Raw genomic sequence first — 26,214 nt, 5'->3', positions numbered from 1 at the left:
ATATTGTATAGTACAGCCTCTAAGACTAATTCAGCTTCTAAACTGAACAGGAATAAATAAACAACACATCTACAGTACATGTAACTTATTGAAAACCCTCCTAAATGAGACAAGAACAGCAGCATACCAGGTGGAATTGCTGCCCTGATCTCTCTTGGCACTTATCCTGGTACCTAAAAGGATGAATTCTGCTGCTACCACCTAAAGTGTGTATGTGTATGCATATGTGTATGTGTATGTGTGTGTTTTAAGCAGCTGATACAAGTGATAGTACTATTGACGTAGATTTTAGAAACCCAATTTAATAACAAGGGAACAGGATTAAAACAAGAATATGATGTGGGTTTGCTTGGGCCTCGATGATGTCTGAGAAGAGCCTTTATTTGGAATATCCCTCCATCCTGAGCTCTTAGAAAAGGACCAGGTCACACAGGGTAAACCTGTGCAGCTATTAATGTGGTGGATTGCAGAACCTTGCCCTGTGTTAGCGGACTTTTCTAGCACTTGGAGGGGCACAGTGAAGTTCAGTTATTCCTGGAAAGGATATCTCTCCTGAGTTACAGTTTTAGAAGAATGGCAATGAAATGACAGGCTACCCAAAGATAATCTATACTGAGACTGTTGTAAACTGAAGATGAGGGGAGGCAGCAAGACTGACTCAAAGAACAGTCATGCATCTAGACTTAGCTGCCCTTCTGTATTAGAGCGATTGCTGGTTGAATTTATGTCCTATTTTCCAATATCTTTATCAAGGAATTGTAATCAAACCTAAGATAATCAAATAATTATTTTCATTGTTTCCTAAAGATTGATCTAGGGAGATGCATATAGATCCAGTGGTGAAAAAAACCTGCAAAGCATTCTAATAAGTTTGGATGTCTTTAATTTAACCAAGCCAAGAGTTTTCTTTTCTGTAGAATTCTTCAAAGCTATTAATATGCTAATGCACTCTGAATTTGTAAGAGGGATGTGTATTACAAAGAAGTTCTAAGTTATTTGATCATGAAACCCTTGTATTCATGGACTCCTGGAACATATTTCAAGAAATTTTGCTTTCTTCTAATCATAAAATATTCAAACTAGAAGATGCCTCAAAACAACTCCAGTTTTAAACCCTAATTTTACAAGAAGGGAAACTAAAATTTAGAGACTTTAAGTGACTTCCCCAAGGTCACATAGCTCTTTGGTGATAAAGGTAGAACTAGAATTTTTATCTTCAGATTCCTGATCTTGTGTGAAACTGATCAAAAATAGATTAAGTCACAAGATGCAATGACCTGAAGGCAGGCCTGTTTGCTCCCTTCCAGGCATGTGATATGTCCTTCTTTGCCAGTGAGAATAATGAGACCTAAAATTATTTCCTGTGGACCCAAAATTGCACTTCTGACAGCTCATGAAATCCTCTCTCTGAAACCTTATTACATCTCTGCTCTCCCTAAAGATTCAAGAGCTAGGGGTATCCTCTCTAAATTCTGCATATAAGGCCTACATCACAGATATTCACCTGAGTTGCCCTCCAGCAACACTTAGAGAACAACTCCCCTTCCAGCATCCTGTTGCAAGTTGAGGAGTCTGTGGAAAGAGGCAATTTTATATACTGAGGTTACCTGGACAGCCTCAGACCCCATAAGCAGAATTTAGAGAGGGCTTGAAATTTAGAAAAGGGACCACCTTTCTGGTAAGCAGTGGGGCAGTGTATATCAAAAACCCTTACCAGCTTCATACCCTTCAACTTTGAAGGAAATAGCAGAAAGTGTATTTTCAGATTTAATTGCATTAGTATTTGTCAATATACTATTTTAATAGAAATTTGAAATAACAGTATCCAATAATAGGAGATATCAAATAAATCAATACACATCTATTAAATACTATATAGCCAATAAATTTATGTTATAGAACCATTCATGGAAAGATGTCTAGAACAGAGCTTCCCAACCAGTTTGCTGGGTATTGAGATTTTGATGTCCTTTGCGCTCATGTCAGGTAGTCAGGGTCTAGTGTGGCCAGAGTCCCCACTCAAATGTCTCAAAATGCAAGCAGGCTCTTCTTTCACCCAAGTGTACCATAAAATTACTTGGTTTTTAAAAATGTGTGCCATGATGTAAAAGTGTTCAGAAAACTGATCTAAAACATATTGCTGGGAAAAAATTATGAAGTATTATTACATTGAGATTTGAGATATACTCCAATGTCTGATTGAAAACATACCTTGCCTATATCTGGAATACTAGTAATTTTTATGTTTTTGTTTATTTGCATTTCTCTTTTTAAGTAAAAAGTTGTTTGTTTTGTTTTGTTTTGTTTTTTTGACAGAGTCTCACTCTGTCACATAGGCTGGAGTGCAGTGGCATGGTCTCAGCTCACTACCTCCCTCCCCTGAGTTCGAGGGATCCTCCCACCTCAGCCTCCTCAGTAGCTGATTACAGGCATGCTCCACCACGTCCGACTAACTTTTTAAACTTACTTTGTATTTGTAGTAGAGATGAGTTTTACCATGTTAGCCAGGCTGGTCTCAAACTCCTGACCTCGAGTGATCTGCCCACCTCAGCTTCCCAAAGTTCTGGGATTACAGGCATGAACCACCACACCTGGCCCAAAGTATTATTTAATAAGAATAATATAATAATTTTAATGCTTACATAGCTCTTAATATATTTTATTTGGTTTGATCCTCAAACAAACTTATGAAGTAGTTACTGCCATCATTGTTTTCATTATATAAATATCATTTTTTAAGTCCATATTTGAAGCTAGTAGGAACTGGACAAGTTGATGCTGGCAAAAGAAGGCAGAAATAAAATATATCTGAAAGGTAGAAATAAGAAAATGTAATAACTAATTACCTGTGGGAACTAAGTACACCTCCAGGCCATTGGGGATTGTGGTATTGATGACCAAAACAGAATCATAGAAAGGCAATATTTTACAAAGATTTTAAAGGCAAACTCAGGGAATGATTCATGTTCAAGAAGCAGCTGAGTTTTGCTGTTTACTTGTTATTTAGGAGGTGCGAAATTCACTGGTGAAAATGTCCAAGTTATTGTTGAAACTCAGCTGAGAGGACGAAACCAAAGATGTAGTTTGGATAGTCACTCACAATGGAGCCACAGTCAAAGCTGTGCAGGAGAATTGATTCTCCTGGCAAGAATGTAGAGAGAAAAGCAGGACACCAAAAGCTCGAACCTTTAGTCATTGTCTCTGCAGAACTCCCAGGGACTTGACTTCTATGTGTGGAATGATGATAGAATAGCATTCCAAGAGTCGTTGGCAATGGATGAATATTGACAATGGATGACATGTTCAAACAGTTTTCTTTATTATTCCTCCATAGATTAGAGATTACTTGATTTTAAAAAACAAAGACATTTTGTATGCTCACAGAGCATGTGTTGGTGAGCAGCACCCTAGAAGACAGGATTAATGTGAAAGGTATCCTAGCCATTTGAAGAAGTGATCAGAAATTAAGAAGGTGCCACTGAATTATAACAAGTGCAGAGTACATTGCACTTAGGATGGGCAAAGGGATTAAGCTACAAAAATACAAAATGGAAGGACTCTGACAGGCTGTACATACAATGAGGAAAAATCTACAAGTCTCAGAGAGGAACAACTTGACAAGGAATGTGCTGTATATATTTATGCTGGCAAATATAAAATGTTTATTAGAAAATATGTTTTCAGGCAGTAGAAAGACATAATAATTCAATCACCTTGTCATATTTGGCATTCAGAAGAAATACATTAGAAACATAGTAAATGTATTTCTCTTCAGGGTGCCTCTTTTGAAAGAGTTTAAGTTTATTAAATAAAATATAAAGGACATCAAAGAAAATTAATACATGACTGTAAAAACGTACTCCTAAAGAAAGGTCAATAATCATGGTATTTATTTTTGACATCAAAAGACCAAGGAAAAATTTAATAAGGATCAAGATCATTGGCCTGTGTGCAGTGGCTCACATCTGTAATCCTAGCACTTTGGGAGGCTGAGGTGGCAGGATCACTCGAGCCCAGGAGGTCGAGGCTGCAGTGAGCCATGATCACACCACTGCACTCCACTCTGGGCTACAAACTGAGACCCTATCTCAAAACTAAGCAAAACAAAAAAGATCATTAATCTGTGGAAGATCATTGTACAGAGTTGTTTGGCATCTCTATTGCAAGTAGAACAATAGGAAATAAACTGAAGCCATGAATTTTAAAAAATCCCCCTATATATATAAATATATAAATGTATAAATATATATAAATGTATAAATATATATAAATATATAAATATAAATATGTATACACACACACACACACACACACACATACAGACCACACATACTGGCATACATACACATATATGTGTATGTTTGTGTAGAGTCTAGAAGAGAATGCATCAAAATATTAATAGTTATTATTAGGATTGTAGGTGTTTTATTTGTTTTATATCTGTGTCTTTTCCAAAATTATATATATTAAACATGCAATTCTTGTGTAGTGAGACAAATGAGTTATTTTTCTTTAAAAGTGTTTCTAGAAACAAATGTTACTTCTTTCTCCTTCCTGTCACATTCTCAGCCCTTAATCGATAAAACTCATTTTTCATAAGATCCTGAATAACAACAGTTCTGGCACCCCATTTTATCTTTTTCAGATGCTAGTGAAAAACAATCACCTTTCAGGCAAGATCATTGTTTTGCCAGGAAAAATTGAAGACATCTCACTTCCTGAGGCTGTAGATGTGATCATTTCCGAACCAATGGGATACATGCTGTTCAATGAATGGATGCTAGAGAGTTATCTTCATTCCAAAAAATGGCTAAAATCAAATGGTAAGTTGGCCCATTCTTGGTTTAAAAAACAGTCTGACTTCTCTGTAAAAGCATTTCTATTATACTCAATTATTTGTTTTTCTCATCTCATTTTTCCATAACAAATTAACTAGTCTCCAATCATAAGAACACAGGTATGCTTCACAGTATTCAACGTGGTATAGAGAGCCAGGTCTGAGTTTTGTGTTTTTTGTCCTAGTTCAATCCCTTCGTTCCTTAATGAACTTGGGCTAACACTTGACCATTTGGCTTTGGTTTCCTCATCTGTAAAATGATATTATTACACATAATCTCTGATATCCTTTCAAGTGTTGGCCCTCTATAATGTGAGGAACTCTCTGGGGTCTGCTTGTTCTTTTTGACATGTTTTTTCCCCTACTGTATTTCTCTCTCTGTCTATGATCACTACACATAGTCAAGATAATATTAAATCCAATATGCTTTTTGTGCTTTCCAAGTGCCAATTTGAATAAATTATTTTATAAAATCCTTATAAAGTCTGAATGATGAAGGTTTTCAATTTATTCGGGGGGTTAGCCTCGAAGCTAATTTTGCAACCTTCCCCAGGGACATTTGACAATGTCTGGAGACACTTTGGTTGTCACAATGGCAGCAGGGGCTGGGATATTGGCATCTAGTGAATAGGGGCAAAGATGCTGTGAAGCATCCTTTGATGCACAGGACAGTCCCCTGCATCAAAGAATTATCAGCCCAAAATATCAATAGTATATGATTGAGACCTGGGTTAGCGGAGGGCATTGTTATGATCCCATTTTATAAAGAGAAAACTGAGACTCAATGAGGAAAAGTAACTTGGCAAGAACAGACATCTAACAATTGGCAGGCCAAGAATTTGAGCCTACATCCATCTGACCCTGAAGCCTACACTCATGACTTTGGCGCACACACTGGCTTTCCACTCTTCACCAGAGAAAGTAGATGCATTCCAACAGCAGGTGTTTTCAATTAAGACATCGGGGCTAACTGGCCAATTTTAAGTTGCATCTTATGAGAATTTCAGCTCCTTACCCCAATTGTATTTATCTAAATTACCAATGTTGTAGCTCCCTATCTTGCTATTCAATGAAAACAAAATAGTGAACGACTGGGCAACTCATATGTACCAACATGCATTTAAGTGAAGTTTGAAGTTTATAATTTCCTACATGCTTCAAAATTCAGAAATAGGCACTGAAAGAAAATTCATGTATAAATAAATAAATAAGCTCAGGCAAAGTATACCTGATGTCAAGAACTTCATTAGCAATCTTGCTGTAAAACAGCTCAGGATGCTCTTGGAAGCCTTGTGTGTATGCGATAAAATTGAACTGTGGGAGATGAAAGTGAAGGTACAAAGTGGCTTGGATTTCCTCCTCAATGCCCCCAGGAAGAATTTGTATGGTTTTTTCCTGGACTTTTTCAGATGGTTAGGTGCTTCTATATGATGAGATTTATAATGTAGTTAATTAACATGTATCACCTGTGCCCCTCTTAAGCTCAGTATTTAGATAGTATCTAGGTATCTTCCCTGGATATTTGAAATGAATATGACATTTTATACTGGGCTATATATCTTTAACTAGGCAAGCAGAAATGAATACTGATTTTATTGGCTTTCTAGGCTATGTCTTCCTCAGGGAAGGGTGATTGATTTTTTTTCTAATTATTTATATATTCCATCATAATAAGACATAGTTTAAAACATCAATTAATAATAAAAAGGCTTATAATGAAAAATAGTAGTCTTCTGCCACACCTCTTTCTATCGTCAGACTGCTCCCCAAAGGCAACTGCTTTCAACTCTATCTGTTGTTTCTTCTATTATTTACCTACATATTCCTATCTAAGATGATTACATTGCTATTCTCGTCACTTTCTGCTTGAGAATTCAGCTTTCCTGAATAGCAGCTCCTTCCTTCCTGATGCACCTACCCCACCCCCATCCTCGCAATGTATTTAGATAGGTCCTCAGTTCCTTTATCCCAACCCTTAGGGCCAGATATGTTTCAGAATTCAGCATCTGAAGGACTTTTGAAAGTTAATATGATCACATACCATGTACTACTTAATTCTCCCAGTGGGATCTGAGGCAACACTCTGTAATGAAACACATTATATTCCTGCAACAAAACATAAGAATATTGATACCAAGAATAAATGAAGACTACAAATAAACTCTCGTGTTAGTTCAGGTCAGGTTTTGCCATCAAATGATGCTGCCGCAAACTTATAAAAATCTGTTGCTTTTCAGATCTCAGAATTTAGCATAAAGAAATATAGGCCTAGATCATTATTCGGTTAAATCAAGAATCAGCGTTTACAGTGTTATGATGTAATGTAACTATTGTTGAATACTGAGTCAGATGGTAGAGTAGATGCTGTATACTTATATATGTTTTCTCATATAATCTTTTGTTTTTCCCAGAGTTAATTGTCTTGGTTTCTTTTATTAGCTTAGCTTTTATATATTCATGGTTAAGTGTTTCTATGCTCCAATAGATCTGACAGATGCCATCAATATGTGTTCCTCTGTTGCTCCCCTCTATTCAGTAGTCCTCTGGCCTTCTCTAGCAACATGAACTGAGTGTTCTGCAGCCCCATTGCGTGACAGCCACACTTTGACTTTCCATCATCATCCTTTTGTCTTCCTCTTTGTTGGTTTACGACATCATTTCAGCAAAGGATATTCTCTACCAGCTTCTGCAGAAAAGGAACTTGAGGAGTTACTTTTTATCAAGTCCTTGTGCTATTATTTGGTCAAGAATTTTACTTAAAAACAATTTTTAATCAATATTTTTAAAGCTTGTGTTTTGGTTTTTGTGTTTGGTTTCTGTCTGCAAATCTTGCTATTGAGAAGTCAATGCCATTCTGACTCCTGCTCCTTTAGAGTAACAAAGTTTTCCCCTCTAGATGCTTTTAGTATCTTCTTTTTATTTCTAGTGTTCTAGTGAGAATCTTTTTTAAGTTCCTGTGCTGGAAATTCAGTGAATATGTTTAATCAGGAGGCTGATTTTCTTCTGTTCTTGGAATTTTCAAAATATTTTACATTTGATTTTCTCCCCTCCATTTTATCTGACATTCTTGGAATTCCTATTAGATTGAGGCTCATAACATCATCCTCTAATCTTCCCAAGTTTACACAAGCAGTGATACATATTACTTCTCTGAGGTTATTTAATATCCTTCTATCGTCTCGAAATTGAAAAACCATCAAGCAATCATTATTGTTTTGATACCAATGCCTGAGATTTAGATGGGGACATATGAATGAGGTTATGATCATGCTTTGCCCCTGACCACTTCTGAAAATACCCCCAAATAAAATAACCTGTTTTAACAGATATGAAAAGCCACATAGTTTAAGGATGGGGCACTGATTATCAGATGAGATTCCACTCCCCGGATTTTGCTCTGCTATTTGTTAACTCTGTGATACCAAGTAACTTAAATTTCTCTGTTTTCCTGTTTATAAAATGGACATAATAATAGAACCCACTTTATCTTGGTATGAGAATTATATAAATTAATGCATGGGAAACCCTTGGAAAAGTACATGAGAGGGTCATCATAACTGAGAAATTTTAGCTATTTTTGTTGTTTTTATGACAGCATCTCTGGTGTCTTAAGTCAGCCTTATTTCTGAAATATAGTTAATAGTTCCTCTTTCTTTTGTGTGCAATTTAATAAATGGCTATGAAAAGATTTTCCCTAAAATTGCAAGAGTAACAATGCTGATCATCAGGTCTGCCTACTCAGAAAGGCCCAACTTCAGGCATGCCAATCTAGGTGCTCATTTGCCCACTGAAGAATCTACCTTTCCTGTAGTGATTGTGGATGCCAAGAAATAGTACAAATGTGTATTTCCCAGCATGAAGATTGGTGAGCATCCATATAAACATAAATCCCAAAAGCACCTAAGAAGACAGGTGGTCGATCTGATTCTACATGGACAAAGTCTGAGAATGAGAATAATAATGTGATGGGAGGATGGGATTTTGATTATTTTTAAAGCTAAATTATTGTTACAATAAATAAGAGAATAAATAAATTAAATTAATAAATAAATATAAATAAATAAATAAATCCAGAATTCATAGGAGAAACAGAAAGGGGAAAAAAAGCCAGTAACTGAGAAGGCAACTGCCAGGTTGAAAGGCTTGCCTAAGTCTCTGCAAGCTTTTATCATTGTATTGCTTTGTGACTTGCTTTGATACTCTTTTCTATAGCCCCTCTACTCTTCTGCCTAATTTTGTATACTTGCATTGAGACAAAATTATATTTTGTCCTGTCATGTCATAACTGAAGCAAAAGAATGGAATTGGTCTCAGGTGGCAGATGAGTACAGCCTTCAATCAGAAAGCGACAGAAGCTGACTTCTGGGTCTCTTGTGTTTTGCTCATCAGGAATGATGCTCCCGACATTCAGCGACATCCACTTGGCCCCTTTTTCTGATGAACAGCTCTATGTGGAACACTTCTCCAGAGCCAATTTTTGGTAATGTTCTTTTTTCCTTCCTTCCTTTCCCTTCAAAGGAAACCAGAGTTTTTAAAACTATTGTTATTTGGGGTCATATGTGTGTTGTTAGGTAGGGGGAGGCGGGGCGGCGGCAGTGAGGCACCTATCCTGTACACTGTAGAATGTTTAGCGGCATCCCTGGTCTCTACCTATTAGATGTTAGTCACATCTTCCCCCCAGAGTTGTGACAACCACAAATGCCCTCCAGACATTGCCAAATGTCCCCTTGCAGGATCGCCACCAGTTGAGACCACAACTCATAAATCAGAGACAGGTGAATCGAGGAACTGTTCATGCAATATCAAACATCCAAAAAGCTATCCTACTGCTAAAACAACATCCTCCCCTGCCTGCTGCCGTTCTCTTCCCATTTTTCACCATCCACTTCTTTGATTCTTGGCTATGGTTTCTGTTAGGACTTGACTTTGACAGAGAACATATCAATCAGTACACCTGATAAATGAGTTGATCAAACCTTTATGGAGTTTTAATTGGCAGTTGGCTTTTGGGCCCACTTCACCCCTCTGAGATTGAGTTTCTTTATGTGTAAAATGGGAACTGATACAAAAGCTCCTGCCAGTTTTAAACCACCATTGCTTCTGGGATTCCTTTCTGAGAACTAGTTTTTACAAGAAGAAGGAAGGAAGGAGCATGGGAGGGAGAAAGAGAGCAGATATCATCTGTGTTGGAATGTTACATGTGTGGGAGCACAGGCATGTCCTGCAGGAGTTCAGGATCCTCAAATTTAAGGTTTGACTTTGGTCTGAGGTATACAGGGCCTTATAATACAAAGAGGTCCAAAGTTGATTTCTGGGTTTTTCTCTTTGTAATCCTAGAGAAGGGGCAGCAAATAGGAAGTACTTTGGTTTCCAGGGCTACTAAGCTCTTTGAGGAGTAGGGTCAAATGGCTAATTTTTCTTTCCATTTTTTTGGCAAAATAGGCTTTCCTAGCACAGATTCAGAGCATTTTGTGGTTTTGTCGAATCTGCAATTCTGAGATTCTAAGCCACAAGCTTTCCCATGGGGGTGAATGGCTTCTTGGTGTATATACGTGTCAGGTGGGGCAGAGGAATGGTCGGGGAGCTTTTACCTTAATGATCATTGCTCTGTGAGATTATGCTGACCCTAAATGATCACATTTTTATTATAACCTCCTGAGGAAATGCAGAGATGAAAGGGTTATGAATTTTAAGCAGCAGAATAGACCAGACCAATGAACTAGAGGTTTGTCGTCCAGGCAGTCCTTGTGTGACCTTCCAAGCATACCATCTGCTGCCATCTTACTAACTTGAGGATATTAATGAGCACAGCGGTTTGGCTCAGTTTTCCACCACATACCAACATGCTGCTATTTGTTGCATCTAAAAATGAAAAACAGAAACAAAAAATGAAAACATCATCTTCTCTAGATGTCGCTTTCCCAGTCAGCCATGGCCAACTCTCTAAGCCCCTTTCAGCAAAATTCCTCCGAAGGGTTGTCTATACTCAGTGTCCAACTCCCCGCTTCTATTTCTCACTGGAGCCGTTTCTCCAAAACCACTCTTTTTGAGGTCAGCAGTGCCCTGACCTCCACATTGCTAATGCCAGTGATCAACTCTCACTTCTCAACTTATCTAATTTACTGGCATCATTTGAAACACTCTTTTTGCTTCATGATCTTTTGATTTTTCTCCTCCCTTGCTGACACTTTCTCAACCAGCTATCATTATTACTTGTCTTCATAAGCCCCTGGTTTTGAAGTGTCCCAGGATGCAGTGTTTGGACCTCTTCTCTGTGCAGGCTCCCTTGGTGAGCTCACCCATTCTCATAACTACAAATACCATCCATAGGCTAATGGTTCCCAAGTGTCCCTCTCCAGTGCAGACGTATCCTCCAAACATGATGTTTTCCTAGTAAACTTCCTCCTGGATGTTCCCTCCTTGCAGAAATTTATCATGTGCAAAATTCAACTTCTGATCTCCCAATTTCTACCCAAAACCTGCTGTACTGGTAGTTTTTCTGTCTCAGTTGATAACTTTATCCTCTCCATCATGCAAGCCAAGAACTTTGAAGGCCTCTCTTTCTTTATCTCCTGAATCCAAACCATCAAGTAATTATATTTGTTCTACTTTCAAAATCTATCCAGAATCACCCCAATTTTTATTATATTCACTGTTTCAAAATCTATCCAGAATCACACCAATTTTTATTATATTCACTGTTTCTTCTCTTTCTCAACACCATCATCTCTCATCTAGATTACTGCAATAGCTTCTTACCTGTCTGTTCTCAACAGAGCCAAAGCCTCGCAGGAGCTTCTCCATAGTCTGGCTCCCAGTTACTCTCTAGCCTCATTTCCTACTCCCATGTTCATTTGGGTCCTGCTTCACAGGCCTGTGTGCTGATTCTCAGACACATCAGGCATGCTCCTAAGTTAGGGCCTTTGCGTTTGCAGGGTTTTTTGGGTTTTTTTCCCCCTTTGAATACTTTTTCCTCAATGTTCACATGGTCAATTCCTTTAACTCCATAAAGTCTTTGTCAAATGCTACCTTCTCAATGGGATTTACCCTGACCATCCTATTTTCAATTGCACCCATGCCATGCCCAACCCTTCTTTTTCAATTCTATGTTTTTTCTCTAACACTTACAGCATCCTAAAAGATATATAACCTGTTCCTATTATTATCTATGGTCTGTATCCCTCTTGATAAAATGTAAGCACTGGAAGGTCAGCAACGCTGTCAGTTTCCACTGGATGTATCCCAAGCACCCAGAACACTGCCTGCCACAGGGTAGGCTCTCAGTAAATGTTTCTGAATGAATAAAAACTTCAGTATGCCCAAACATGCATGAAAATAATTATTAAGATTTTAGGTGATATAGTTCCAGTTTTTCTATCCTTTCTTTACAAAAACAGAATCAAAAGTACCATTTTATAGCTTGTTTTTTGTTTCTTTTACTTTCACAATACTTTGTTGACATATTCTCACATCGTCTACATATGTTTGACTGAAGAGCATTTCTTTTGTGACTCATAATTTATTACCTCAGTTTTCAATGTTGAATATTAAATTATTTTAATTGCCATTTTAGTCCTATAGATTCTATAACAAACCACACCAAGGTTTCAATATTCTATGAGAATATAGAATCCTATAGAATTATATATCCTAAATTCTATAAGACACAACACTAAAGTGAACATCCTTTCATATAAATTTTGGTGTACATTCTGATTATTTCCATATGATAAATTGCTAAAAGCAGAATTACTGGACCAAAAAATGTGAAGAAGGAACTTATAAAAAATTATTCTTATATATTGCCAAATTGCCCTCTAGAAAAGTTTTACCAATTAACACTTCCACCAGTGGTATTTGGGAATGTCTGCTAAGTCTTGCCCATACGGGATATGCTTTTTAAAAAGCCAATTTGATTTGCAAAAAAAATGGTGGCCAGTTTATTTTTAATCTGTATTTCTTTGATAGCTGGTGCATTTGAACGATTATTTTTAGTCAACAAACACAAAAATATTTTTAAAAATATATAGTTATCAAAATTCACAGCCTTTGCTTTCCTTCTAATTCCTCTCCCTTTGTGAGGTTTCTGCATTAGTCGACTGGCATTTGGGTCTCTTGTTGCTTTGATCCAGGAAACAGGTGGTGAATGCTTGCATGATTTCTGTCAGAAGAAGCAAAGAAGTGGATATGTACGCTGGGGAGTGGTGCAAAAAATAAGTTTGGGTGAGATCTCTCAGCTGAGAGATGAAGGAACAACTAATTGGCTAAACAAGATCATCAGATGCAGTCAGTTTTCAGTCCTCACCTGATTTTCTTATTATCTGCACTTACACAGTTGACTCTCTCTGTGCTCCACTTCTCAAGCCTGAACCTGTTTTTTCTCCTACCTTTCTGGCCCCTACTTCTCAGTCTCCTTTGCTGATTCTTCCTCATGGCCCAAATCTTTAACATTGGAGTGACTCCAGGTTTCTTTCTTACATGTCTTCCCCTTTCTGTCAACACTCACTGTCTTACTTGATCTCATTCTGTCTCTTGGCTATAAATACCGTCTTTCTGTCTACAACTCGCATAGTTAGAACTCCAGCCCAGACCTCTGCCCAGAACCACAGACTTGGATGTCCAACCGGCTGTTGACAACTACACTTGGATGTCTATTGGGCATCTCAAAATTAACATGCTTAAATGCAAGCTACTGATCCTCACCATCTCCCCACTGCCCACCTTTGCAAAACAAAACACCCCTGTGTCTACTACAGTCTCGGCAATAGCCTTCTAACTTAAATCCTCTTTTTAAACCACAACCATGCTCTTGATGAAACGTAATTCAGATTATATTATTTCACTGCATAAAGTCTTTTAGTGGCTTCCCTGTTTCTGCATAGTGAAAGCCAAAGTTCTCATAATAGTTGGGAAGACCGTACATGATCTAGATCCTACCCTGCTACCCCTCTGACTCTGTCTCCTGCTACTTCCTCTCTTACTCTCTCTCCCCTCTGGCCTCACTGGCTGGCCTCCTTGCTTCCCCTGGAACAAACCAGGCATGCTCCTGCCTCCCTGACATTCGCTCTGCCCAAGACACAGACAATCCAGTGGCTTTTCTCACCTCCTGCAGGTCTTTGCTCACATGCCACCATCCCAGAGAAACCTTCTATTAATTACAAACTGCAGTCTCTTTCCTCCTGCAAGCCTGTACCACACTTCTCAATTCATTTTTTCTCTATAGCACTTATCACCATATACTGTGTTATATGTTTTTACTTATTTATTGTCTATCTCCCCCATGAGACTGCAAGTTCCCTAAGTGTGGCTGCTTCATTTACTTCTATAGCCCTGTCATCTAACCTGGCTAATGGTAGTTGCTGAAGACATTTTTGATGATTAGAAGATGAAGGCATTGATTTGTAAAAATTCTGTCTATATTAAGGACATGAAGACTGTTGTATTTTCTTCAGAATTTCCAGCTTGCCTTGTAATTTTATTTGTGATAGTTTTGACCACAAAACAACTTACACTTTTTATGTAGCTGGATCTACCAATAATTATCTTTTATTGTGTCTCTATTTTCCTTTGTAATTTTTTAGCTCCCCTTCCCTCTCCCCCATGAATTTGGTATTAACTTCCTTTTTTAAAGTTTTTACTTTTCCATGTGACATTTTTTAAATTTTGCATTTAACTCTGAAATTCATCTTAGTATACAGTCTGCAATAACCATATAACTTTATCCTTTCCAAATAACCAATTATGAGACTCTCTCTTAGTAGACCAAATTACTACATTCTGATGCTAGTAGCAGTCACCTACAGAATTAATAATTTTCTTTTATATGGTGATTCCTTGGGCCCCATTAATTAGGGTGATGGGAAGTATCTCCTGAGAGCAAGGCTCATCATAAAGACTCATCATTCCCAACTGCAGTTCTTCTTAATGTGATGGGTACCTCTGGCGTTATTGAAAATAATTGGCTTAGGGCTTTTATGCCAAAGCCTATAGATACAATTTTAAATGGGTTCTCATATGAAGAAAAATATATACATAGGATCTATTAAGAGGTGCAGCCAAATATTGTCAAGAAGCTTGAGACTAAACTAGACTGTTTTATTACATTTATTACAGTTATAGAACATAAAAGCATAAACAAAATAGGTAGTAGTTAAAAGCCAGATGACTCAGACTCTAGATCCAGATGGAACTACGTTTAATTCTTGGTTCTGGCAATTACCAACTGTAAAGCCTTAGCCAAGTTAATTTAATCTCTCTGAGATTAATTTCAATCCATAAATTGAAGAAGATAATTTTACCTACCTGAAGATGATGAAATTTCAGGGATGGATCCTCTACTTGTACTTTTCTACCATAGTAGCCCTTTCTTCATGAGCCAGGTTACCCATGGTGTAGGGTTCTTCCAGATGCTGAATATATCTATCCCAATTACATATTCAGGGACCACGAAAATAATCATAGGGTTTGCATGAAACAAGTGGATACACTGTGAGATGGACTTGGTCCAAGACTCCACTTACTACCTATTCTCCATAGCCCTCACTAACCAGAGGCATTTTAGATTTTTTTGTATCAATATAAGCTCAAACTCCTTATCTAACATTTCTCAAAAAATTGAGGTGTTCTTCCTTCACCATGGTTGCTTTGTCATAGAAACCCAGGTCTCTCTGGAGAAGGAGTGGGGAATGTTTACTGTGTGTGCTTGTGGTGGCAGTGAGTCCTTCCTCAAGAGGACTGGGACTCTACTTAAGTCTGGACCACTTGGATCTGGAATTTGGGGGAGGGACTTAATATTTCCATTGTGACAGCTGACATCATCCTTCTGCTCATGAGCTAGCCATTTTTTGTTATACAAATTGAGCACTATCCTAGCTGACTTTCCATCTATTTTGCCTCTCTAGTAACACTAGGATCTATTAACACCAAAGGTTCTTGTAGGTCAAGGTGCCCGATTGCTACTCTACCCTAGCTTTTTACACAGTAATTATGCCATTCTTGCCTAGGCCAGATAATTACCGCTTTCCTGCTCTGACATTCTGAAATGTCATTCAAATTGTGTTCATTCAGAGCACAATTTAATGACTACATCACCTACCACCATCTTTCATCTACCAAGGACAGCTACTCTAAGGCTCTCAAAGATGCCACTGTTATCTAACCAGTTTTTTCCCTATTACCTTGTAAAAGGAAAGTTTCCTGTGCTCTGAGAAAACAGTCAGGTTGAATGTTCTTACGTATTCCATAGTCTAATCCACCTAGTATTTCCATGTCCCTGAGCCTTCTGACCCCTTCCTCAATGCAGCAGAAGTTCTGAAATCTCCACCTCATTGACTGCAGGCCATCGTGATGACCAAGTTTCAAAGTGACATCCAGTGGACTATTAGGACTTCTGGTGTCTTGTTGGAACACTGGATCTATGAGTGCCCCATTTCAATGAGTTACACTCTCTCCTCATTTACATTCTGCCCTCTTTATGGACTTAAAATCTACTCTAATACAATATTTCCTAGTTCTTAGCAGAAAATAGTATTTGGCTTCTGCAGTTTTTTAGGTATGTAAATTATCTCCTTCTGGAATAGGAATTGTGTTTACTGCTCTGGCTGTGCTTGAGTTTTTGGCCTGACAGCAATGAGAAACTCTTAGCCTGAAGGCAATGAGTGATCATGAGGCAGATCTCAAAGAGAATAAAATCATCTTTCAAGGCAAAGGCTCTTGGAGAAGTTGTTGCATAGTCTTTAAGCGAGGCTGTTTTCCTCTGGTAAAAGGGGAAAGAATTCTGCCTCTGCTGGCTTGAAAGATTCAGGGGAACTGGAAAGATTTCAGGCTTCTCTGCTTTCGCCACCCAATCATCCCAACAGCAGGTCTCAGGGCCCTACCATTTCCCTGTCAAGGCCACAGTTTTAATACGTAAGACCTGTCAAGAGTGTATATCCAGTCTCCTCTGCAGCTCTTCTACTATTACCATTTTACTGTCTTGTTTGGAGTAGGGAGATGGAGCAGTTTCCGTTCCAAAGATGTGGCTTCTACTTGTCAAATTCTATACATGATTTTCAGCACAGCAGGTCTTGGATCACCGAAGAGATAGGAATTTCTTTAAATCTGCTAGAAAGCCCCTCTGGATTTCACAGTGTGTCTTAAGTTGGGAGTTGCTGCTCTGAGATTAAAATTTTCTTTTTGCAAAGCTTGCAATGCTGTCAACAGAGGCTTGCCTACTCCTCAATTCATGTAATAATCATTGCTCCAAAACTTCAAGCACACAGTTGCCATAAAGCCCAATGTTTCACCTTCTACCTTACTGCATCCTAATTAACCATCAGCAAGAACACTAGAAATTGTCATGAAAGGCTTGGCGCAATGGCTCACGCCTGTAATCCCAGTACTTTGGGAGGCCAAGGTGGGCGGATCACCTGAGGTCTGGAGTTTGAGACCAGGCTGGCCAACGTGGTGAAACCCCATCCCTACTAACAAAAATTAGCTGAGTGTGGTGGCAGGCACCTCTAATCCCAGCTACTTGGGAGGCTGAGGCAGAGAGAATCACTTGAACCTGGGAGGCGGAGGTTGAAGTGAGCCGAGATTATACCACTGCACTCCAGCCTGGGCAACAGAGTATATAGGTGAAGCTTACGTACTACAACTTTATTAAGAAGTGTATTTCCAGTGAAACAAGAATTAGGAGAAAGAAGAATGAGGCAGGGAATGAAGGGAGTGCTGGTGCAAAAGTGCATTACCGTTACGAGATCCTTGGGGTGTTGCTTCACCAGCCAGAAACCTCTGTGGCCAGTGGCACCTTTGACTGAGTTTTGCTTTGTTCTGCTTACTCAGTCTGGCAGGCTGCGTTCAGCTCACACTACCAGCCTGGATCCCAGGATGCCAAGGGCAAGCCAGGTGCGGAGTGGCAAGGGGTGTGTGAGCAAGCATGGGGTCCGGTCTTTGCGCATAGCCAGGCATGCCAGCTGCTGCTGCAGGACAGACAGCTCCAGCTGCCAGCAGCGGCACTGGCTCCCTGCAAGGCCACAGCTGGACAAGGCACACTGCAAGCAGCTTCCACGGCTGGCACTGGGGAGTACAGTCGTGCCCAAAAGCTTAGAGCCTTCCAGGAACTGCAAGGCTCCAAAGAGGGAGTCACAGACCTGGCTCAAGGAGCTCCCAGGTCTGGGCTCCCCAAAGGGCTGCAGCCCTTCTCTCCTTCTTTTTGCCTGCAACATGGAGAGCAAAGGGTGTGTCTCAGCCATGTTTGTGTCACAGCTTTTTTAGCCCTGAATGGCGAGTACTGAGTTCTTGTCCTGCAAACAGGAAGAATGAGGTAATCAGACAAGTGGAGGGCAAGCAAAATGAAGGGAGCTTTATTGAGAAAAAGAACAGCTCAGAGGAGACCCACAGTGGGTAGCTCCTCTCTGTAGCCAGGGTGTCTGGAGGAGGGTTCGGCTCTCTTAGCAGAGAGGGTAGCTCCTCTCTGCAGCTGTTTGACCAGTTGTCTCACCATGATCCCTTCTAGTCTGGCTGAATTCCAGGTTTTTATGGGACTCAGAGGGGAGGAAGTGTGTGCTGATTGATCCACAGGTGGCTATGGGCCCGCCCAGGGAAAAGCACCCCAGGTTCCCCTCAGGTCAGGGTGACTGGCCGCCCAGCCCTCAGGTTTCAGACCCTCCCTGGCTTGAAGATGAGGCTTCACTGGGGACCCAACCCCTTCTGCCCAGGAGGCTTGTCTGTCTCCCACCACTGTTCATGCCTTCATGCCAAGGGGCGCCTGCAGGCCAGTGCCAGGCTGTCCTCAGCCACCTCTAAGCCTCCCTTTCATGTTTGTCAGAGCCCAAAGTCTGCAGGAGGTCAAGGGGCAGGGGGCCGGTGTGTCAGCACTGCCGTAATCATGTGCACACCTGGCCAGACTGCAACAGCGCCTGGACTTGGCCCCAACTTAAGTCCAAAATCGAAGTGGACACCAACAGCAGAGAGAAGCCAGGCAGCAGCAGCAGGAACTTCCTAGCCTACAGGGGGCAAGGGGATCCTCCTAGGCCTCCAAGAATGCAGAGATGTCTGGGTCTGCAGCCACCCTACAGCAGCTGCAGCTGTACCCTAGAAGTTCTTGCTCCAACTTGGAAGGGCTGGGCTCTCGCCTGTCTCCAGGTCCCACCAGCTCCATGGAACGTGCAGCCCCCGGTGGTGCTTCCTTGCAGCCTGGGGCGGGGGCTTCATGTCCTCACTGGGCCCAGGCCTGCGTCTGGGGCAGAGGTGATGTCATGAGTTCTCCCTGTGGCCCCAGTGCTCAGGGGTGCCCCGGGACTCCCCCTCGTCCCGCTTGCTAACTCCTGTCCCTTTGAACAGTGTCTGGTTCACCCACTGGGCTGAAACTCTCCAATGAACAGGACACGCCCCCTGCCTCAGTACAGCCTGGCCGGCTCACGGCCATGCCTGGGCTTAGGGGGCGCCTCCAGGAGCAGATGGCAGGCGCGGGGTCTGACCATCAGGATTGTCTGGCTTGGTGGTCACCTTAATGTGGGGCACGTCCTGGGGATACCATCTCAGGAGGCCCCTTACAGAGCCTTTTCCTGAGGCGCAGGAACCTGGCGCCATCGGCGGGTTGGGTGCAGTGGCCATGTCACTGGGCAGGTCCTCGAAGTGGGTGCCACTCCCACTTCTTGTCCTGGGCCCCTGAAGCGGGGCCCCAGCTCCACATCTCGGGCCCGGGCCCCATGATCCGCATGCAAGCGCGGCACCGCCCTGGGCCCAGCTCTGCCTCGGGGACCGTCTCTGCCCATTTTTCTCTGCCTGACCTCACTGCTCTCCCTCCAGCGGGTGGCTCGGCCCAGCCCCATTCCCGGGGTTCCCAGGGGTGGGTTCTCAGGGCAGCAGGTTCCGGGGGCGCTCCCAGTGGCAGGCTCCAGGGGCTGCCCACCTCAGCATCTGTACCTGAGGGCCCACGACCTACTCCTGTACCCCACTGCAGCCGGCGTCGGGGTAGCGGCTGCTTGGCACAGGCTGCTGCTGCTATTATCACCATACTGACCACCGCCTAGTATTAAACAAGAGATTGCTGGCTCTCTCAGGACCGTCTTCAAAAGATCAAATGAACTACATCTCAGGACAGTTTATACAGGGAGATAAATGAATTTATATACTGGCTTTTATCTCCTCATTTATCAAATACTCATCCTGCCGACATTAACTAGCCTTCTGGGTCTTATGGCATCTCATACCCAAAGTTAACAGGGATGCCTCAGGGTAGGAGGAGAGAGGCACATTGTGCAGGCCTGGGGTGAGACATTGTTGCACTGTACCCATGCAAGGTCAGAGGAGCCCATCCTTTGGCACAGTTGGTGCAGAACACATGGCTGAGGTTTCCAGAGACAGGTAAGAAAGATCTGGGATGGCACTTAAAAGGTGATATACCACCGAAGGCACCAAACGACATTTTCCAGTTCCCTTTTCAGAGTATTATGCATGGATAGTATGCATCTGTCATACGTGACCAGAGCAAAGTCAATTGAGTGAAATCAGGGATCCCAGCGGTGAATGGCCTCTAGTCAGTTGTTTTTTACAGAAATCGGAGGTCTGTGTTTGCAAAGGATGAGGGAAGATAAATGTATGTAGAATATTGCCACAGGCAATGAGAGCTCCCTTTTTGTTCCTTTCTACTCTGAGTCTACCAAATACCTTGTTGGCCATGGTACTACTGAGAAACATTATTTTTAAAGAAATCCATTCTACTGAGTGGACAAGCTGCCGAAGTCTACTGTGAAGGTAATGAACGATTTGTTCGTAGCCTAATTATGCATCAACCTAAATTTCCCACTAAAGTTTCTTTTGCATAGTTAGAGTTTTAGGCCTTCTGGTCATTCCCAAAAGTATATTTGACCCTGATGGTCACTAGTTTATAGAAATACTATGAAGATCAAATAAAAATATTTCAAATTAGCATATGAGATAACCAAAATTTTTTCAGAAGTCAAGTAAACAGCACAAAATGTCACAGAGAAGGAACTTTTGTAGGAATATTACCGTAACTGAAAAATCATGTCAGTATTTTCATGTGCCACCGTCCTTATCCCATTCATATTTCAGTGATTTCTTGGTCTCTAATCCTCTTTCAGTTGCCTAGTACTCATTCTTGATATGTCCTCTGCATCTCTGTTTATATCTGCAGCTCTTGAACTCATCTGGCTTTTGCTCTTAGGATAAGCCTTGATTTCTGTATTTATCTTGTTTCATAATGTTTGTCAAACTCATGGCTCTTTTATAATATTCTGCCTCGATCAAGTTCATGCCTTTTTTATACATCCTGACTTGTGTTGTCAGGGATATGCAGTATTCCCATCCCCTGGCCCAATTATGGGTTGTAACAATTTAGTTCAGTCCTGGTAGAACTAGGACTTCACTGAACCAGGCAAAGCTATTCTCTCAGAATTGTATGTACATAGTGCGGTGCATAAAGACCCATTAATTTTTTTCAGTTAAGACACTTTTTAAGTGGCCAAAAGTCACACAAAAAGTCACTTAGGGAAAAAGAGTATTTCTGACTAATGTATCTGAAAAGTCTAAGGATAGATTCAGCTTCTCAGACGTAAATGGATTTCAAGGCACTTATATTGGATCCTGGTCTCTCTATCTCACTCAGCTTGGCTCCATTCTTAGGTAACTTTCCCCTCATGGCAGCAATGTGTTTTCTAGAGAATCTAGATTTATAGACTCATAGCTCCATCACCACTTCTCCTTTGCCACAGTTTAAACAAAAGTCATAGGCTTGACTCTCATTGGGTCACATGCTTAACCCTAAGTCTATCACCAAGGCTAGGGTGATAAGACATTGCGACTGGCCAAGACTGAGCCACATGTTGAAAGCATAGTCAAGACCACCTAAACCACAAGAACTGTGAGTAAGAAAGAGATGCCTAACAGAAAAAAATCTGGTGCTGTTACTGCAAGGGCAGCCATTCGCCAGGTAGAACAGACATGAGATAACCATCATAGTTGCCTTGACTGACTCATTCTTCCTTTCAATATGGCTTTCATAGGTCCAATTCTTAGGCCAACCACTATAATATCTAGATTTAGCTTGACACACCTGAGAATGCTCCACAGATTTCTTTACAGAATCACAGACTTTCCCTTACTTTTTACCAAAGAGCCATGGTCTGAAGTGCACCTGTTTTCCCTCTCTCATTTATACTTAAAAAAAAAAAAAAAAAATTACAAATACAAAAAAATATCTAACTATAGCATATGGCAAACACAAGCCACACTACTTTGCTGGTGTTTAAACCAGTAAAATCAGAGACATAATGAGCACACATCTTTGCACAGATACCACTTTCCACAGTGGTTGATATGCCTGCAGTCGACTGGGGTGGAAAATTGTATCAAATCGAAATCACAGTGAGAGATCACCTCACACCCTTCAGGGTGGCTATTATTGAAAAAAATAAGACAAGTGTTGGTGAGTATGTGGAGAAAATGGTACCCTCGTGCATTGTTAACAGGAATGAAATTGTACAGCTGCTATGAAAAAATATATGTAGGTTATTCAAAAATTTAAAAATAAAACTACCATATGATTCAGCAATCCCACTTTCGGGTATTTATCCAAAAGAATTGAAATCAGGATCTTTAAGAGATGTTAGTACTCCTATATTCATTGCAGCACTATTCACAATCGCCAAGATATGGAAACAGCCTAAGTGTCCATCAACAGATGAATGGATTTTAAAAATGTGGTATATACATACAGTAGAATATATTTTGCCTTAAAAAGAAGGCAGATTCAGCCATGGAAAAGAATGAGGTCATGTGTTTTGTGGGAATATGGACGGAGCTAGAGGCTATTATCCTTAGTAAACTAATGCAGGAACAGAAAACCAAATACTGCATATTCTCACTGATAAGTGGGAGCTAAATGATGAAAACTTATGAACACAAAGAAGGAAACAACTGACACTGGGGTCTGCTTGAGGGTGGAGGGTTGTGGGGAGAGGAACAGAAAAGATAACTATTGGTTACTGCACTTAATTCACAAGTGATGAAATAATCCGTACAACAAACACTCATGACATGAGTTTACCTGTGTAATGAACATTCACATGTACCTCCAAACCTAAAATGAAAGTTTAAAAAAAATAAAATCATACAGGAAACATTGTCAAATATTAAAAACAGAAGGCAGAACATGGCAGCGTGTCTATAATATGTGACAAGGTAGATGAACCTTGAGGACATTATGCTAAATGAAATAAGCCAGTCATAGAAAGACAAATACTGCTTGATCCTATGTATATGAGGTATTTAAAATAGTCAAGTTTATAGACTCAAAGAGTAGAATGGTGATTACCAGCAGCTGGAGGAAACATGGAGCATTACTAATCAATGAGCATAAAGTTTTAGTCAATCATGATAAAAATAAGTAGAGCTCTGCTCTACAACATTGTACCTATAGTCAAAAATAATGTATCCTAACTCAAAGATTTGGTAAGAGAGTAGATCTTACAAGTGTTTTTGCCACAATTAACACATAAAATAACCATATAGAATTTAATTTTAAAAGAAGTTTGTCAAAAACAACCAAGCCTCAAATCCTGCTGTATACAAGGAACGTATAAGAAATCAAATAAAGATGCAATTTATTCCTAGACACACACCCTTCTCCTACTAGGAACTCCCAACCATACTCCTATGCCACATTTTCAACATTCTTTGTGGCTGTAGTGACATTTTTGAATCTTTGCTTTTGTTTCCTAGTTCTTGGGGTTACATACGTCTCCCATCAGGTTAGTGTACACTTGGTTGTTAATTCTGGTAGAGCACAGCACATTAAGACACAAAAGTTGCTTAACTGTCAAACAGCACAACCTGGATTCCCCTCCCCCAACACCATCCCACTTCTCTCTCTCTCTCATTTATCTTCTACCTTCCTTCTTTTTTTTACAAAGGAAGAAAACTTCTTAATAGGGATGAGCAGCTTTTTTGTCAGAATAGAATAAAGACAAGATTCTTCTTAAAGTGTCTGATTTATATGAACTGTATTTTTAGGCATTTCCAGATGTTGCATGCATGATGGTTGTGGTGTTGGTAAATGTGAAGGATTTCCCACATGAAGAATGGTAGGAATTGGGAATGTGAACTTGGGAGAAAAAAACACCCAGATCCTCTCTCTTACGTGCTCATAAAGACACCCTAAATTAACTTAGAAAATAGAAGCCACAGCTGATGAAAACAATGGAAACTATTCCTAGCTCCCCATTCAACAGATTAGTTGCCTGATCAATCTCCCTGACCCCCCTGACACACACAATGTATCTCAGGAGACCACGAGAGATGCCAGATTTTATCTGCTTTAATTATTTTATGATGCATTGCAGAAGGATATTTAAAATTTCTAAGAATTAGAAATATGAAATATGGTCCAGCCAGAATTTTTTTAAAAACCCAGGCAGTGGGCTCTTTGCCCACAGCTTTCCATCTGCCCCAGAAATGGTGCCCATCTGCACCACACTGTTTGTGGCTTATGGGTTTTAATTGGTACTGAACATGCAAAGCAAATGGCACAGACGCATCATCCTCTTTGAGAGCTGAGGTGGTATTCAGTGGATAGACGGAAGTTTTCAATTCAGTCATGCCATGTGGAGGACTGTCTTTGCCCTTGGAGTTTTCTTTTTGGCCAATAATCTTTTTGGCCAAGAATCTACTTGGTCAAGAATCTAGAACAACTAACTTAGTACCCAACCCTGGTTGCACTTTAGAATCACCTGTTTAGCTGTGGAAATAAACAGGCACTAGGGCTATCCCTAGATCAAATGTATCACAATTCAGAGGCATCAGTACTTTTAAAAATTTTCCAATAAAGTCTAAAAACCATAGTTTTCTAAGCTATTGAAAAATTTTCTCTCTGTCTCTCCCTCCTTCTCCCCCTCCCTCTCCTTCTCTCATTCTTTCACTCATCTCCTTTTCTTCCTCCCTCCTTCAAATATAAGTTTGGTGCAAAAGTAATGGCAAAACCTGCGACTCCTTTTGCATCAACCTAATAATAGGCTGTTGTGACATGATTATTTCCCCAAGAACCCTCCCATTGTCGTTCTGTTAAAGCCATTTAAATCTACAGTGTTCTATTTCCAGACATTTTCTAGGATTATAGGAGGCTTGTTTTCAATATATGTGTTTATAAAATGATGTGAAGCACCATTTGGCTTTACCAGTGGGCCAGCTTGGCTCTGGCTCTTGGTAGAAGCAGAAGATTAGGAATTGAGTGATGAAGCTGAAGAAACTTGGCCAAATGACTTTTCCCATTTCCTCTTCATTGTCATTGATGCCTGTACCCACATATAGGGCCATTTAGAGTACCAAGCCCTCCAGTTCATTCCAGTTCATTCACTGATTAATTTATTCATTAAATAAATAAATGTGGACAGATCTTTTTCACCCTAACAATATTCCTGGCCCCATGCTAATTGTTAAGTATACTCTGATGAATAAGAAAATTCTTCTGCTTTTACGTGAATGAAGCATAGATACTTAATCGTAACACAAGGTTTTGCATTCTTAAATGGAAATTTTTGAACACAGTCTTATTATTATACTTTGTGTTCTGGGGTACATGTGCAGAACATGCAGGTTTGTTACATAAGTATACATGTGCCATGGTGATTTGCTACACCCATCAACCCCTGTCATCTACATTAGATATTTCTCCTAATGCTATCCCTCCCCCTACCTCCCACCCCCTGACAGGCTCCTGTGTGTGGTGTTCCCCTCCCTGTGTCCATGTGTTCTCACTGTCCAAATCGCACTTATGAGAACATGTGGTGTTTGGTTTTCTGTTCTTGTGTTAGTTTGCTGAGAATGATGGTTTCCAGCTTCATCCACATCCCTGCAAAGGACATGAACTCATCCTTTTTTATGGATGCATAGTATTCCATGGTGTATATGTGCCACATTTTCTTTATTCAGTCTATCATTGATGGGCGTTTGGGTTGGTTCCAAGTCTTTTCTATTGTGAACAGAGCCACAATAAACATGCATGTGCCTGTGTCTTTATAGTAGAATGGTTTATTAATCCTTTGGGTATATACGCAGTAATGGGATTGCTGGGTCAAATGGTATTTCTAGTTCTAGATCCTTGAGGAATCACCACACTGTCTTCCACAATGTTTGAACCAATTTACACTCCCACCAACAGTGTAAAAGCATTTCTGTTTCTCCACATCCTCTCCATCATCTGTTGTTTCCTGACTTTTTAATGATCACCATTCTAACTGGCATGAGATGGTATCTCATTGTGTCTTGATTTGCATTTCTCTAATGACCAGTGATGATGAGCTTTTTTTCATAAGTTTGTTGGCTGATAAATGTCTTCTTTTGAGAAGTGTCTGTTCATATCCTTTGCCCACTTTTCG

The 26,214-nt window shown here is 40.3% G+C and overlaps 1 protein-coding gene across 1 annotated transcript in view; it reads left to right on the top strand.

Annotated features, from left to right (window-relative positions):
* The window catches only part of LOC105491817 (histone-arginine methyltransferase CARM1-like), a 173,954-nt gene that overhangs the window by 126,147 nt on the left and 21,593 nt on the right, over positions 1 to 26,214 (top strand). Inside the window, 2 exon segments of the mRNA XM_011758499.2 lie at positions 4,646 to 4,823; positions 9,227 to 9,317. Of these exon segments, the coding sequence (XP_011756801.2) occupies positions 4,646 to 4,823; positions 9,227 to 9,317 (269 nt within the window).

Source organism: Macaca nemestrina, chromosome 14 (genome assembly GCF_043159975.1).
Source record: "Macaca nemestrina isolate mMacNem1 chromosome 14, mMacNem.hap1, whole genome shotgun sequence".
In the NCBI taxonomy this organism is placed as follows: Eukaryota; Metazoa; Chordata; class Mammalia; order Primates; family Cercopithecidae; genus Macaca; species Macaca nemestrina.
This window is presented reverse-complemented; position numbering and strand designations above follow the sequence as displayed.